The sequence below is a fragment of the Brienomyrus brachyistius genome, chromosome 20 (assembly GCF_023856365.1).
Source record: "Brienomyrus brachyistius isolate T26 chromosome 20, BBRACH_0.4, whole genome shotgun sequence".
Lineage (NCBI taxonomy): Eukaryota > Metazoa > Chordata > Actinopteri > Osteoglossiformes > Mormyridae > Brienomyrus > Brienomyrus brachyistius.
In genome coordinates, this window is record NC_064552.1 from 18,853,181 (window position 1) to 18,865,868 (window position 12,688).

The 12,688-nt window shown below is 41.7% G+C and overlaps 2 protein-coding genes across 13 annotated transcripts in view; one reads left to right on the plus strand and one right to left on the minus strand.

Annotated features, from left to right (window-relative positions):
• LOC125715606 (uncharacterized) overlaps nt 1–12,688 on the plus strand; it is a 150,274-nt gene that overhangs the window by 61,665 nt on the left and 75,921 nt on the right. The gene's annotated exons all lie outside the window — the stretch shown is intronic.
• LOC125715603 (calpain-1 catalytic subunit-like) overlaps nt 1–12,688 on the minus strand; it is a 42,498-nt gene that overhangs the window by 11,347 nt on the left and 18,463 nt on the right. For 9 of the 12 annotated variants that reach the window (XR_007384112.1, XR_007384111.1, XR_007384118.1 and 6 more), the window contains exons 8-10: nt 12,597–12,680; nt 8,403–8,488; nt 8,222–8,296 (exon numbers count right to left, since the gene is read on the minus strand). Coding sequence is in view for 1 of the 12 variants with exons in the window: in XM_048987362.1 (XP_048843319.1) it covers nt 8,218–8,296; nt 8,403–8,488; nt 12,597–12,680 (249 nt within the window). In the remaining 11 variants the exon portion in view is untranslated. Of the gene's footprint in view, nt 1–1,511; nt 1,572–8,217; nt 8,297–8,402; nt 8,489–12,596; nt 12,681–12,688 lie in introns of those variants that run through there. The other 3 variants (XR_007384120.1, XR_007384119.1, XM_048987362.1) reach the window with 2 other exon arrangements.

The following is a 12,688-nucleotide window of genomic DNA, read 5'->3' on the forward strand; positions in this document are numbered from 1 at the left end:
ACCCTTAGGGTTAAAATCAGGGGTGTATTTAGGTTTAAGGCCCTAAAATAAATTGACCTTAGGGTTAAATTTTTAAGTTTAGGGCCTGGATGGAGTTTAGGCCGAATAGGCCTTCATTTACTTTAATTTAAGTTTGGATACCATGACCTGTTCCAAGTTTTAGGATACTGAGATCATGTTCCTACACGTATTTCGGGCTGCCACACCCTTATCAGGGAACATGCAAAAAATTGTAAATGATAGGCTTTTGGATTGACAGTGGTACGAAGAAGGTGGATGCTGATAGGCCCAGATGGCACTGGCTGGATAGGATTTGAGTAAGGGGAAGAAACCCAGATCCTACATCCTGAAGGACCCAGAATAACTCCAGGCAGCCCACCTGGAGGAACACAGAGCAGCGACGACACCGGCAGGTAGGTATTTGCCCTTAAGTTGAACATATGGCTTGAAGCGTGGTACCCACAAACCAACGGTGGCCTCAGGAATAAGTGGCACTCGCAACAGATCTGGCTATCCGCCCTTTTTTGGCTGATGGTGCCCCCCTGTGGTATCGATGTCACACTCGGTATCTCCCAGAGGCACCTCCCAGTGCCCAAGACCTCCGCAGGGTCAATCTATGCCCATACGGACCGTATTTATTTATGTTCTAAATAAAGTTAATTTCATGATCATTGTGTCCCACGTCCTTCCTCTGCTGAGGATTGAGAGAAATGAGCGTATCACAGTGTGCAATCACATTACTTTTGGGGGTTATTTTACCCTCCATTAATTTATTTTGAATTTATGTTAAATTTAATTACTCCTAGGGTTAGATTACCCTTAGGGTTAGGGTGTTTAAGTTTAGGGCCTTAAGGTTAGATAAATATTAGGGTTGGCCTTTTTTAAATTTAGGGCCGGGATACGGTTTAGGGTTAAGGTTAGGGTCATGGATACGGTTATGATTATAATCGAATATATGTTTCAGTAAATAAGTAAAGTCAGTAAGTCCTACGTTGGTTTGTCACCAAAGTTGCCACAGTTCCTATACGGGAGTGCATAGTAGATCTTCCTGAGTCAAATGGTATAGCTTTTTGATGTTGTGAATAGAGCCATTGGTGTTGAATAGAGCTCTATTGAGACAAGTGTTCTGAATCAGTCAATGCCAGAGGTCTGACAGTTGGTTCAGATGATGAAAATATACACTCGCTTTAATTTTGTGAAATTTTAAACAAAACAAACACCCAAAGGCAAGGTATGCCCAGACATGTAAGGCAAGATAAGACCAATTCAGTTTAGAGCTGTTGACTTGCAGAGTACGCATCTCCAGTTTGCAGCCTGTGAAAATGTGGAGATTTACAGTAAGCCAAGCTCTGGATCATGTCTTGGCTGAAAATGAGGGTTAGGTTTAGGGTTTAGTGTTGGGGTTAAGGTTTACGGTTTAGGGTTGGGGTTTCTGGTTAGGGTTTGGGTTTAGGGTTATGGTTAGGCTTAAGGTTAGGTTGCCGGAATCTGTTCCACACTGGTCTACAAACCTTTTACTGACATTGGCAACACTGCCCGTTGTGAGTCCATTTTCTACTCTGCCGGCGTAGCAAGGACGTCCCCATGTCTGGCAACCATGAAAAGAGGAGGTATACTTACAAGAGGGCCTGATTAATTAGCCCACTTTCTCTATATTTTAAAATGACCTCTCGTCATAGAAATAAAATAAATTAAATAAATAAATCCATAAATCCATAGACAATTAAAAGTCACCTAAAAGAATAAAATTCATAATAGGGGTACTTCCTGTCATGACCTCCTCGTCGGCTCCTCCTGTGTGCCACACCCCCTGCTTACCCACGTGTGTTTCCCGGATTGTACCCAGCTGTGTCTGCTTATTTTCAGTCAGTCCTGTGTATTTCAGTCCGTGTCTTACCCGAGTCCTTTGTCCGTCATTGATGTTACGTGAAGTCAGTCAGCGTGAGATGTTCCCCAGTCCTCGTTGTACCAATAAATCCCCGTTCACCCTGCTTACGCCTGCTCGCCTGCTTCCTGCCTGCTCGCCTGCTAGCGCGTTCGCCCGCTTCCCGGACGATCGTGACACTTCCGGGATTCAAGGCAAGATCTACGCAGTCAGACTCAGGGTTCTTACCCCTCACCCATCTTCCCAGCACTAACTAATTCCTTCCCCAGCTTTTAAGCCATCATAGACCCTGGAGTATATCAATTTATGTGACCGGTTTTAATTCTATTATCCCCTATGTGTGTCCTTCCATATTTCGTTCATTCTATCTTGAATAATAATTACTGCCAATATACCCTGTACATGTTCCACTTCATCAATCCCCCATAATTTTTACATCCAAGGCCCTATTTCCCCAGGTGTTTTATACCCCTAGGTCATCAGCCTCCCACCCTCATTCCATTGAATTATTTGAGGTATCATCCTAGTCTATTTCCCCTCTAGTCCCTCTAACTGCTTCTACTTGAGGAGACAAAATGGACATTCACTCAATATATTTCACTCATGCTGTTTCAGGGGAGACTATTAATTGAGATATTTAGAATTTAGTGATCAATTGTTATTGTTGACACACCACAGCACACAGTGGGAACAGGGAGCATGCACCTATACACACATATATACAGTACTGTGGAAAGGTCTTAGGCAGTCCAAAGAAATGTTTAAAGCTGTTTATCTGGATAGCAAGCGTATTTTGGGCAACCGGCTTATGATGATCATTGAGAAGAACAGTTACACTTCCATTACATTCCAGGTAAACTAAAGATGGCAGCACCAGCAATCCGGGTTGTGAACCCCAATGCTCTGGCAAGTCGCCAACAGGGAGTGCTTGTGGCGACTAAAGAAGCCTGCATGTACAAAGAGAAGATGAGCTTCCTGCAAGTCTCTACTTTCTTGGAGGCAAACATCGACCAGTGTTTATAGGGTCAGAAAAGATTTGAAAACCATTAGTTTTGGGAGATGTGGGAGCTCTACCAACAGCACTCCAGGCAGAAGGACAGGCCAGAGAGTTTCAGCAGTGAGCAGAGTGAGCTTATCTGGAAGGCCTACAGTTCAGTGAGCAGGTGGTTACATACACCTGTCACACATATAACGAGTGTGACAATGAAGAGATTTAGAAAATACATGACAGGAAGGATCAGGTATGTTGCAGCACATACCTAGTAAATGTAAATTGTTCAAATTACTGCTCTTTTGCATTGTTGATTACTTGAAACTCAGAGTCAACAAAAGTTTATGGATTCATATTTTTTTTTTTTTATCAGGAATTGAGCTCCACTAGTCAAGACCCCACATGGCTGGATGACTCTGCTTTTTTGACGGTGATGAATTTGGAAAGAGGTAATTGTGGTGGACATGTACTACACGTGCCTCTTTGCATAAATGTGTATTTAAGTGTAATATTGTGTTGCTATGTCCCAGGTTGAGTGCGTCTGTGGGAAAATCCCATCAGTCAGATTTTCTGGCTCAAAGAGGACACCGAAAGAGGGATGTTCACACCCGTTCAAATCTACAGAGACCACACTGGACACCTGAAGAGGCGACGGGTGATGAAATCAGACCGCATGTGGTTTTACCCATCAGTGTTAGAACAGGGGTTCTCTGCCAAACCCGGACCTCTTTTTCCACGGCCGTGTCTTTGTGTGGCCCATTGGAGTGTGGAGATGCTCCCTGAAGTGTCCCCAAGGTGATGGGTGTGTGGGAGCATGACAGGATGTCCACCTCTACAAGTCTGGCTTTCACCCCCCAGGTATTAAATCAGAGCTAGATAAGATTTTAACAACTCTGAGCTATTAGTTAAGTTCTCCCCAAACGAGCTTGATTAGCCAAACGGCCTCCTCTCGTTTGTAAATTTCTTATGATCTTATGTTCTTATACCACCTTATATAAGCTGTAATGACCTTACAAAATTCTTCAATAAGAAAACCAATAACAGCAGATTCGATACTCAGCCAGCACACATAAAAAATTAAGCAGCATAAATAAGTTTACCCTGAATAAGTTTTACAAAAAAATTATAAAAATATTTCCCAGGTGCCTGCAAAATCCCATTCAGATTAAATTGTTTAAAGATTCTCCGGTGTCTGTATTTAATACAGTTATTACATCATTACACCCTGTTCCTGACCTTTGCTATGGGAAGATTCTTACTCTCGCTTTCACTCTCACGCTGCTCAAGGACTCCACAAATATTTAAAGATCCTCAGAACTCGTGAAAAATATCAATTTGCTAAGGTGCTGATGTTACACAAATGTACTTTTCAATAAAACAGAATGTCACTTGGAAGCTTCCTTAGAAAGTGATCTCAACAATATAATAACTGGGTAACATTACCTATTTATAAAGGCTGTGAAACAGAAAACAAGAACTCTATTACTAAGAAATAATAATCTGTATAGGATTGAGTTCATACTGTAAATTCAGGTTAAAGACAAATTTTCATATTAAGGAAATTTAAAATGATCTGCATTTCTGGATTAGATGTGGTTGGGACAAAACAACATGGTTCTCATATACAGTATACACAGTATATACAAATATTACCCAAACTCCACAGTACAAAAACAAAGTACAGTCAAACCTTGGATTGCGAGTAACTTGGTTTGTGAGTGTTTTGCAAGACTAGCAAATTTTTTAAATAAATTTTAACTTGATAGACGAGCGAGGTCTTGCAATACGAGTATTATGTATACGTTTTGTCTGCCAAGCGTCACGTGAACACACCTGAGCCGATGGTTCTACTCTCTCTCTCGCTGCGGGATTGTGGGTAATCGTTTCCCATGCTCGGTCTCGGTCGGTGTGCCTCACTCATATAGTCAAAATATTGTAGAAAAGCACCACCCGAGTAAGGGCGTAGCAGTACGAACGATGAATCTGTTTAACAACAATGCAATGTCTACATTTCCGCTAAATCAAAAAGGAGGCAAAAGCGTTTCCTTGTTAAGGTCGAACAAAAAGAAAAAGATTCCAGTGAGTCAACATATGATTCCATTAGTTATAGTTTAAGTCGTCCTACAAAATAACCCTCCACCTCTCCTCTCTTTTGTCTCCCTCACACCATCCACGATTCTTTTCAAAGGTAAAGTGCAGGGTGTGTGAGTGTGCCCTGCGATGGGCTGGCCCCCCATCCTGGGTTGTTCCCTGCCTCGTGCCCATTGCTTCCGGGATAGGCTCCGGACCCCTCACGACCCAGTAGGATAAGTGGTTTGGAAAATGGATGGATGGATGGTAAAGTGCAGGTTTTGTTTTATGTATTTTTACTTTATATTTTGTATTAATAATTTTTATATGAATATTTTTGCGCTGTGGAACCAATCATCTCAGTTTCCATTATTTCTAATGGGAAAATTCGCTTTGATATACGAGTGCTTTAGATTACGAGCACGTTTCTGGAACAAATTATGCGCGCAATCCGAAGTTTTACTGTATTTTCAATGAAAATATTATTTCAAAAACACAGGGAACTAAAAAAACAAAAAGTTACATTCGCTTGCTTCTTCCTGCTATCAATAACATTCAGAATTGTGGATGAAACCAATAAATCAATATCTTCACAACCAAATCCTTTTCGAGTTTTCAGTTAATCTTGGAAACAAGGTCAAAGATCTATGCTGCCACCTAGTGTTCAGTGGTGTATATAGGGTATTAGGAGACCTGACACTACAAGGAGCCAAATCTCTGTCACATCTCATACCCAACACCCTGACGGTCAGTTAACCGAGTTCCCCAAGTTTGCCAAGCTGAATCCTTAGCTTTCTGAAGCAAAGGGACAGACAGAAACCCACGCCCCATAGTTTCTGAGATAAATGTCGCATAGGGCCAGAGCATACCACTTAAGCTCCGGGATGGGGCTCGTCTCACACTCTAAATTCCACCAACAGAAAAGGGGCTAGTTCAAGGTGAATCATGAACTGCCCCCTTTCCTACTCTGATGTCAATTCAAAATGCATTAAGACTTCTAACAAAAATTTGATTACAGTATGATGTTATTGCAGGTTTCATGCTCCTCTGTTCGCTTCAGGCGGACCTCAGGATTATGTAAAACTTCAGTGATATAACGAGACTCATGTAACCATATAGCTAAAAGCCAAACTGACCTCCCAGCTACAGCATGCAGTATCTGTATTTTACAGTATCTGTAAAAGCTGCGGATATTCCTGAATGTATGCTATACAGTCACCCCTTCAGATTTGCGAGGGTTAGGGGTGGAAGATCCTTGCAAATTTTTATATTGGTGAATCCTCCACGGTCACAGTCAGTTAACACGTGAGTGAGTCAGAGAGGCATAGATCCCAAAGCTCTTTTTGTTTATTTATCCAAAAATAGTATTAAATATTTAGTATTAAATATACAGTATACACATACACTAACAAATATTAAATAACAGTAAAATGTACGGATTTTGCGATTTTATGTGATCCAAATCATTTTCAATATAGTTTATATATTTTTTGCTTATGCATCGCCCAAAAGTATTCCCATTTAATCGTAAATAACCGAAACTGTGAATGTCAAACTCATGAACCCGGAGGGACGACTGTATTACCACACGTCTCTAACCTATATTAAAACAGCAACATCGCAGTTGTCAGGCAGTCAGTTGGTTTCTGCAGGTCGTAAGTCCTCCTAAAACTTCCTCTCTAATTTGTGCTGCCCATGTAGTTGTCTGACATTTAAGAAAGTTGAAATGCTGTTTTATTTACAATTTGTTTTAATTAGTAATATTTGCTCTTCTGTGTTTATGCTTGTTTGTTGATATTGAGTTTGCTGCTTGTTCTGTGTCATATATCAGTTCCTGGTCTTTTTTTAGTTCTTGCTAGGTCTGTGTCGGGTTCTCCATTTGTTACTCGTCTCCCCCTCTGGCTAGCCTGACAGCAGACATGTTGGCAACCTGATGCAATACTTAAAACAGAAGTTCATAAAATATACAAAATGCTGATAAATATGGTTATGTACCCTTCTAGTTCAATTATATTTAAAACATTTTCTACTTTTAGAATTAAAATAAAAAAATAAATGTGTTTCTTGATTGGTAAAATATACACTGTATGTATAACATGGTTTGTATTGGAATTTTGATCCAAACAAATGCAATGGGAAGTCCAGAGTCATTTTTGTATGCGCTTCCACCACACTATTTGTATAAAGCGTATTTATTGTTGCAAATGACACCATGAATGGAACAGCAATATAAACGAAACAAAATGAAAATGATTTCAAAACAATCAAAGCGATATAAAGTAATCTTAAAGTGGGCAGAAAAATGTGTATGAATACGCTCCCCCTTTCCTACTTTTTCCCAACCAAATTCAAATCTGTCACCTCACTTTCAGCCATGATGTAGATATCATTCTTGCCAGACACAGCCCACTCCCTAAACTTTAAGACGGCATCAACAAGCTCACTGTTTAGTAACCGTATCTAAATTAGTCTGCCTATTACACATAACACTTTAACAAATACTTAGGAATAAAATATTAAATATACTTTGTCATTTACATATTTCATTTAGGTTCAGGTTCAGGATCACATTACTTTATTTGTACCCATACGTAAATTTGGTTTACAGGAGATTGGTCAACATCCACATAGCCAGCAAACAAAGATGTACACTGACCCAAACAAACACACAAATAAATAAAAACACACAAGACATAAGAACTAAGAAGTATTATTACTTGATCACATGCATCAAATATTTGATTAAATAAACAAAACAAAAGGAGAACACTATCTCTTTATCTCTTGCCCAATTGTATTGTCCTGTTCAACTGAATGACTGCTGATGGAACAAAGTTATTTTTGTGCCTCTTAGTTCTGCACTTTCAAGCTATGAACCTTAGTCCTGAGGGAAGAACCTGGAACTCAGTGTGTAAAGGATGGGATTCATTGTTTAAAATTGAGCTGGTTATCCGCTGTAACTGTCCAATAAATAGGGATGGTAGGTTCTCATCAATTATACTGCGAGACCATTTAAAATTTTGATTCATTGAGTTTCTGCCTTTTAACGACAGGTTTCCAAACATAACACCAAAGGAAAGAATAAACCTGATTCTATAAAAGCATGATTAAAAAAAAAATCCTGGAAAGCTAAGACCTAGAGGGTGACCGATTTTATTAAAATGGTCTTCAAAGAGACAGATTTAATACAAAAAAAAAAAAAACAGTAGAAATACTAAATGGGTCACATGACTGATGGTACGATATGAACCCTTATGATCAAAGTGCTCGCTTACCAGAACTCTCCGTCCTCCTTCCGACAGTGCATGTTCTCCCTGTCAGATGGCTCGATGCTATTCCATTCAGGAGAGCTGAACAAAGAACAGGGAATATAACGGCGATCAAACACAGCTGTGGCAGCACCCCGGCGACGTCGCTATGGATGCAGGAGAGGCGGCAGAATGATCCTGTCCATACTTATCGCTCCAGGCCCCAGTCCACTCCACCTGACCCCAAGGGTTTCGGATACGGATAAGCTTCTCCGGCCTGCTCCGGTACAACACCTGGCACAAGGGGAGAGAAACTGGAGGTCATGTACCACTTTCACAACTGGCAGAAATTTCTGGAAGAATGTGAGACTCACATTTAGCCATGATGCTTGTTCTTAGTTATTCTCATTTAATAATTTGAGCATTTCGCATTATTCTGAGTTCACACCAGTAACTATAAAGTGAGCACTGCACATTCTACTATTAAGGCTCATTTACACATTACATACCGGAACCTTCAACCGCAGTTTATTCAATAACACTTAATGTTATAGCCAGGATGACAAGATAAATCATATCAGGGAGGACACTTTGAGCTAAGACAGGATCTGTAAACTACCATTTCAGTCAAAAGGACCTGGATTTCACTAAAGCACTGAGTTCTTCCTGTGTGCTGTACTTGGAAGAAATCCACATGAGCACAGTCATGGATGAACAGAAACGCACACATGGAGGTGATTGTCTTCTGTGAACCAGCCAAGCCACTTGGAAATAGCAAGTGGCCACACAAAGCTGTCATAAATCTAACTAAAAATGTACTAATAAAAATGTACTAAACCCTACTATTTTAGATGAAAATGTACAGTCAGTTTATGAGCGTGTATTGCTTAACTTATTGAAGGCAGTGTTAATTTTGTTAACGATTGAGATTGAGTTTTGGCAACCCTGAAAACATACATTTTTTTGTTTCACCTGAGTTGATTATATAACAAATAATATTACCTTATACCAGAATGCCCCCAAGCACCACATGAGTCGCACGCGGACCTGTTCTAAAAATAGCACAACTCACCATTGAGCAGAGTCTAAAATTTTATTGTATCCTGTTGCTATTCTTCTTTAATCACATTTGCATTTATATAGATTTGAAAATGGCAATATCAAAAAAAAAACATTTAAAACGTGTATTATATATGATTTAAGGAGAGTGTATCAAACTGGTAGCCCTTCATATGGCTCAGTAGCCATGAAGTAGCTCTCAGTTTCAAAAAGACTGGTGACCCCTGCTTTAGAATCAGAATCGCATTTATTGGCCAAGTACGTGAGTGAACACATACAAGGAATCTGTACATATAATATGGTTATATTATTTTAATATATATATATATATATATATATGTATATATATATACTGCTCAAAAAAATTAAAGGAACACTTTGAAAACACATTGGATCTCTATACTGTTGTAGACTGGGTAATGTGTTAGGAATGAAAGGATGCCACATCGTTTGATGGAAATGAAATTATCAACCAACAGAGGGCCGAATTCAAAGACACCCCAAAAATCAAAGTGAAAAATGATGCGGCAGGCTAGTCCATTTTGCTGAAATTTCATTACAGTAACTCAGAATCATACTCAGTAGTTTGTATGGCCCCCACGTGGTTGTATGCATGCCTGACAATGTCGGGGCTTGGTCCTAATGAGACCACGGATGGTGTCCTGGGGATCTCCTCTCAGATCTGGACCACAGTATCACTGAGCTTCTGGACAGTCTGAGGTACAACCTGGTGACGTCAAATGGACTGAATCATAATGTCCCAGAGGTGTTCTGTTGTATTTAGCTCAGGCGAGCGTGGGGGGCAGTCAATGGTATCAATTCCTTCATCTTCCAGGAACTGCCTACGTGCTTTTGCCATATGAGGCCGGGCATTGTCGTGCACCAGGAGGAACCCAGGACCCACTGCACCAGCATAGGCTCTGAGAGTGGGTTCAAGGATTTCATCCTGATACCTAATGGCAGTCAAGGTGCCGTTGTGTAGCCTGTAGAGGTCTGTGTGTCCCTCCATGGATATGCCTCCCCAGACCATCACTGACCCACCACCAAACCAGTCATGCTGAACAATGTTTCAGGCAGCATAATGTTCTCCACAGCTTCTCCAGACCATCCATCGAGCTCCATGGTGCTGGGCAGTGAGCACAGGGCCCCCTAGAGGACGTTGGGTCCTCAAGCCACCCTCATGAAGTCTGTCTCTGACCAAACAATCAGAAACATTCACACCAGTGGCCTGCTGGAGGTCATTTTCTAGGGCTCCAGCAGTGTTCATCCTGTTCCTCCTTGCACAAAGGAACAGATTCCAGTCCTGCTGATGGGTTAAGGACCTTCTACAGCCCTGTCCAGCTCTCCTTGAGTATCTGCCTGTCTCCTGGAATCTCCTCCATGCCCTTGACACTGTGCTGGAAGACAGAGCAAACCTTCTGGCAATGGCACGTATTGATATGCCATCCTGGAGGAGTTGGACTACCTGTGCAACCTCTGTAGGGTCCAGGCATCGCCTCATGCTACCAGTAGTGACACTGATCGTCGGCAAATGCAAAACTAGTGAAAAAACCGCCAGAAAAGATGAGGAGGGAAAAATGCCAGTGGCCGCCACCTGTTAAACCATTCCTGTTTTGGGGGTCGTCTCATTGTTGCCCCTCTAAGCAGCACCAAAGCAGCTGAAACTGATTAACAACCCCTCCGCTACTTAACATAAGTTTAATAGACTTGATGCTATACTATGATTAAAAAGTGTTCCTTTTTTGAGCAGTGTATACACACACACACACACACACACACACACACACACACACACACACACACACACACACACACACTAACCGGCCACTTTATTGGGTACACCTTGCTAGTACCGGGTTGGACCCCCTTTTGCCTTCAGAACTGCCTTAATCCTTCGGGGCATAGATTCAACAAGGTACTGGAAACATTCCTCAGAGATACTGGTCCATATTGACATGACAGTATCACGTAGTTGCTGCAGATTTGTCGGCTGCACATCCATGATGCAAATCTCCCGTTCCACCACATCCCAAAGGTGCTCTATTGGATTGAGATCTGGTGACTGTGGAGGCCATTTGAGTACAGTGAACTCATTGTCATGTTCAAGAAACTAGTCTGAGATGATTCGAGCTTTATGACATGGTGCATTATCCTGCTGGAAGTAGCCATCAGAAGATGTACACTCTGGTCATAAAGGGATGGACATGGTCAGCAACAATACTCAGGTAGGCTATTGGCGTTGCAACGATGATCAATTAGTACTAAGTGGCCCAAAGTGTGCCAAGAAAATGTCCCCCACACCATTACACCACCACCACCAGCCTGAACCGTTGATACAAGGCAGGATGGATCCAGGCTTTCATGTTGTTGACGCCAAATTCTGACCCTACCATCCGAATTTCGCAGCAGAAATCGAGACTCATCAGACCAGGCAACATTTTTCCAATCTTCTATTGTCCAATTTCGGTGAGCCTGTGCGAATTGTAGCCTCAGTTTCCTGTTCTTTGCGGACAGGAGTGGCACCCGGTGTGGTTTTCTGCTGCTGTAGCCCATCTGCCTCAAGGTTCGACGTGTTGTGCACTCGGAGATGCTCTTCTGCATACCTTGGTTGTAATGAGTGGTTATTTGAGTTACTGTTGCCTTTCTATCAGCTCGAACCACTCTGGCCATTCTCCTCTGACCTCTGGCATCAACAAGGCATTTTCGCCCACAGAATTGCCGCTCACTGGATGTTTTCCCTTTTTCGGACCATTCTCTGTAAATCCTAGAGATGGTTGTGCGTGACAATCCCAGAAGATCAGCAGTTTCTGCAGTACTCCGACCAGCCCATCTGGCACCAACAATCATGCCACGTTCAAAGTCACTTAAATCACCTTTCTTCCCCATTCTGAAGCTCGGTTTAATCGGCAGTGGTTCGTCTTGACCATGTCAACATGCCTAAATGCATTGAGTTGCCACCATGTGATTGGCTGATCAGTAATTTGCGTCAACGAGCAGTTGGACAGGTGTGCCTAATAAAGTGGCTGGTGAGTGAAGTTAGAATACAAATTTTTTCACATCGTGTTCAAAGAAATGTTCGAATACTGGTTAAAAAGGTCCCAGAGGTGTGAGGCAACAGTGCTATCCACTGTACCACCATGACGCCCCTTTATTGATTTAGTTTCCGATGGAAATTATTCCATCTTAAAAACCTAAAAACGACCCCACAGAAATTATATCATCTGAAGACAGGTGAAATGGTTAAACGGACAGGGGATGCATTGATGAACATGATAACCCCAATTATTACACTTGGACTGTGTGTAACACAAGGCATCCAGACACTCTGGCCGCTCTCACTCACCTGCCTCAGACCTGTAACAGAATAGGCATGACCTTTGACCAGCTTTTTGAACGTCACAGCCTCCATGTCAAAGGCACTGGTGATCTGCAAGG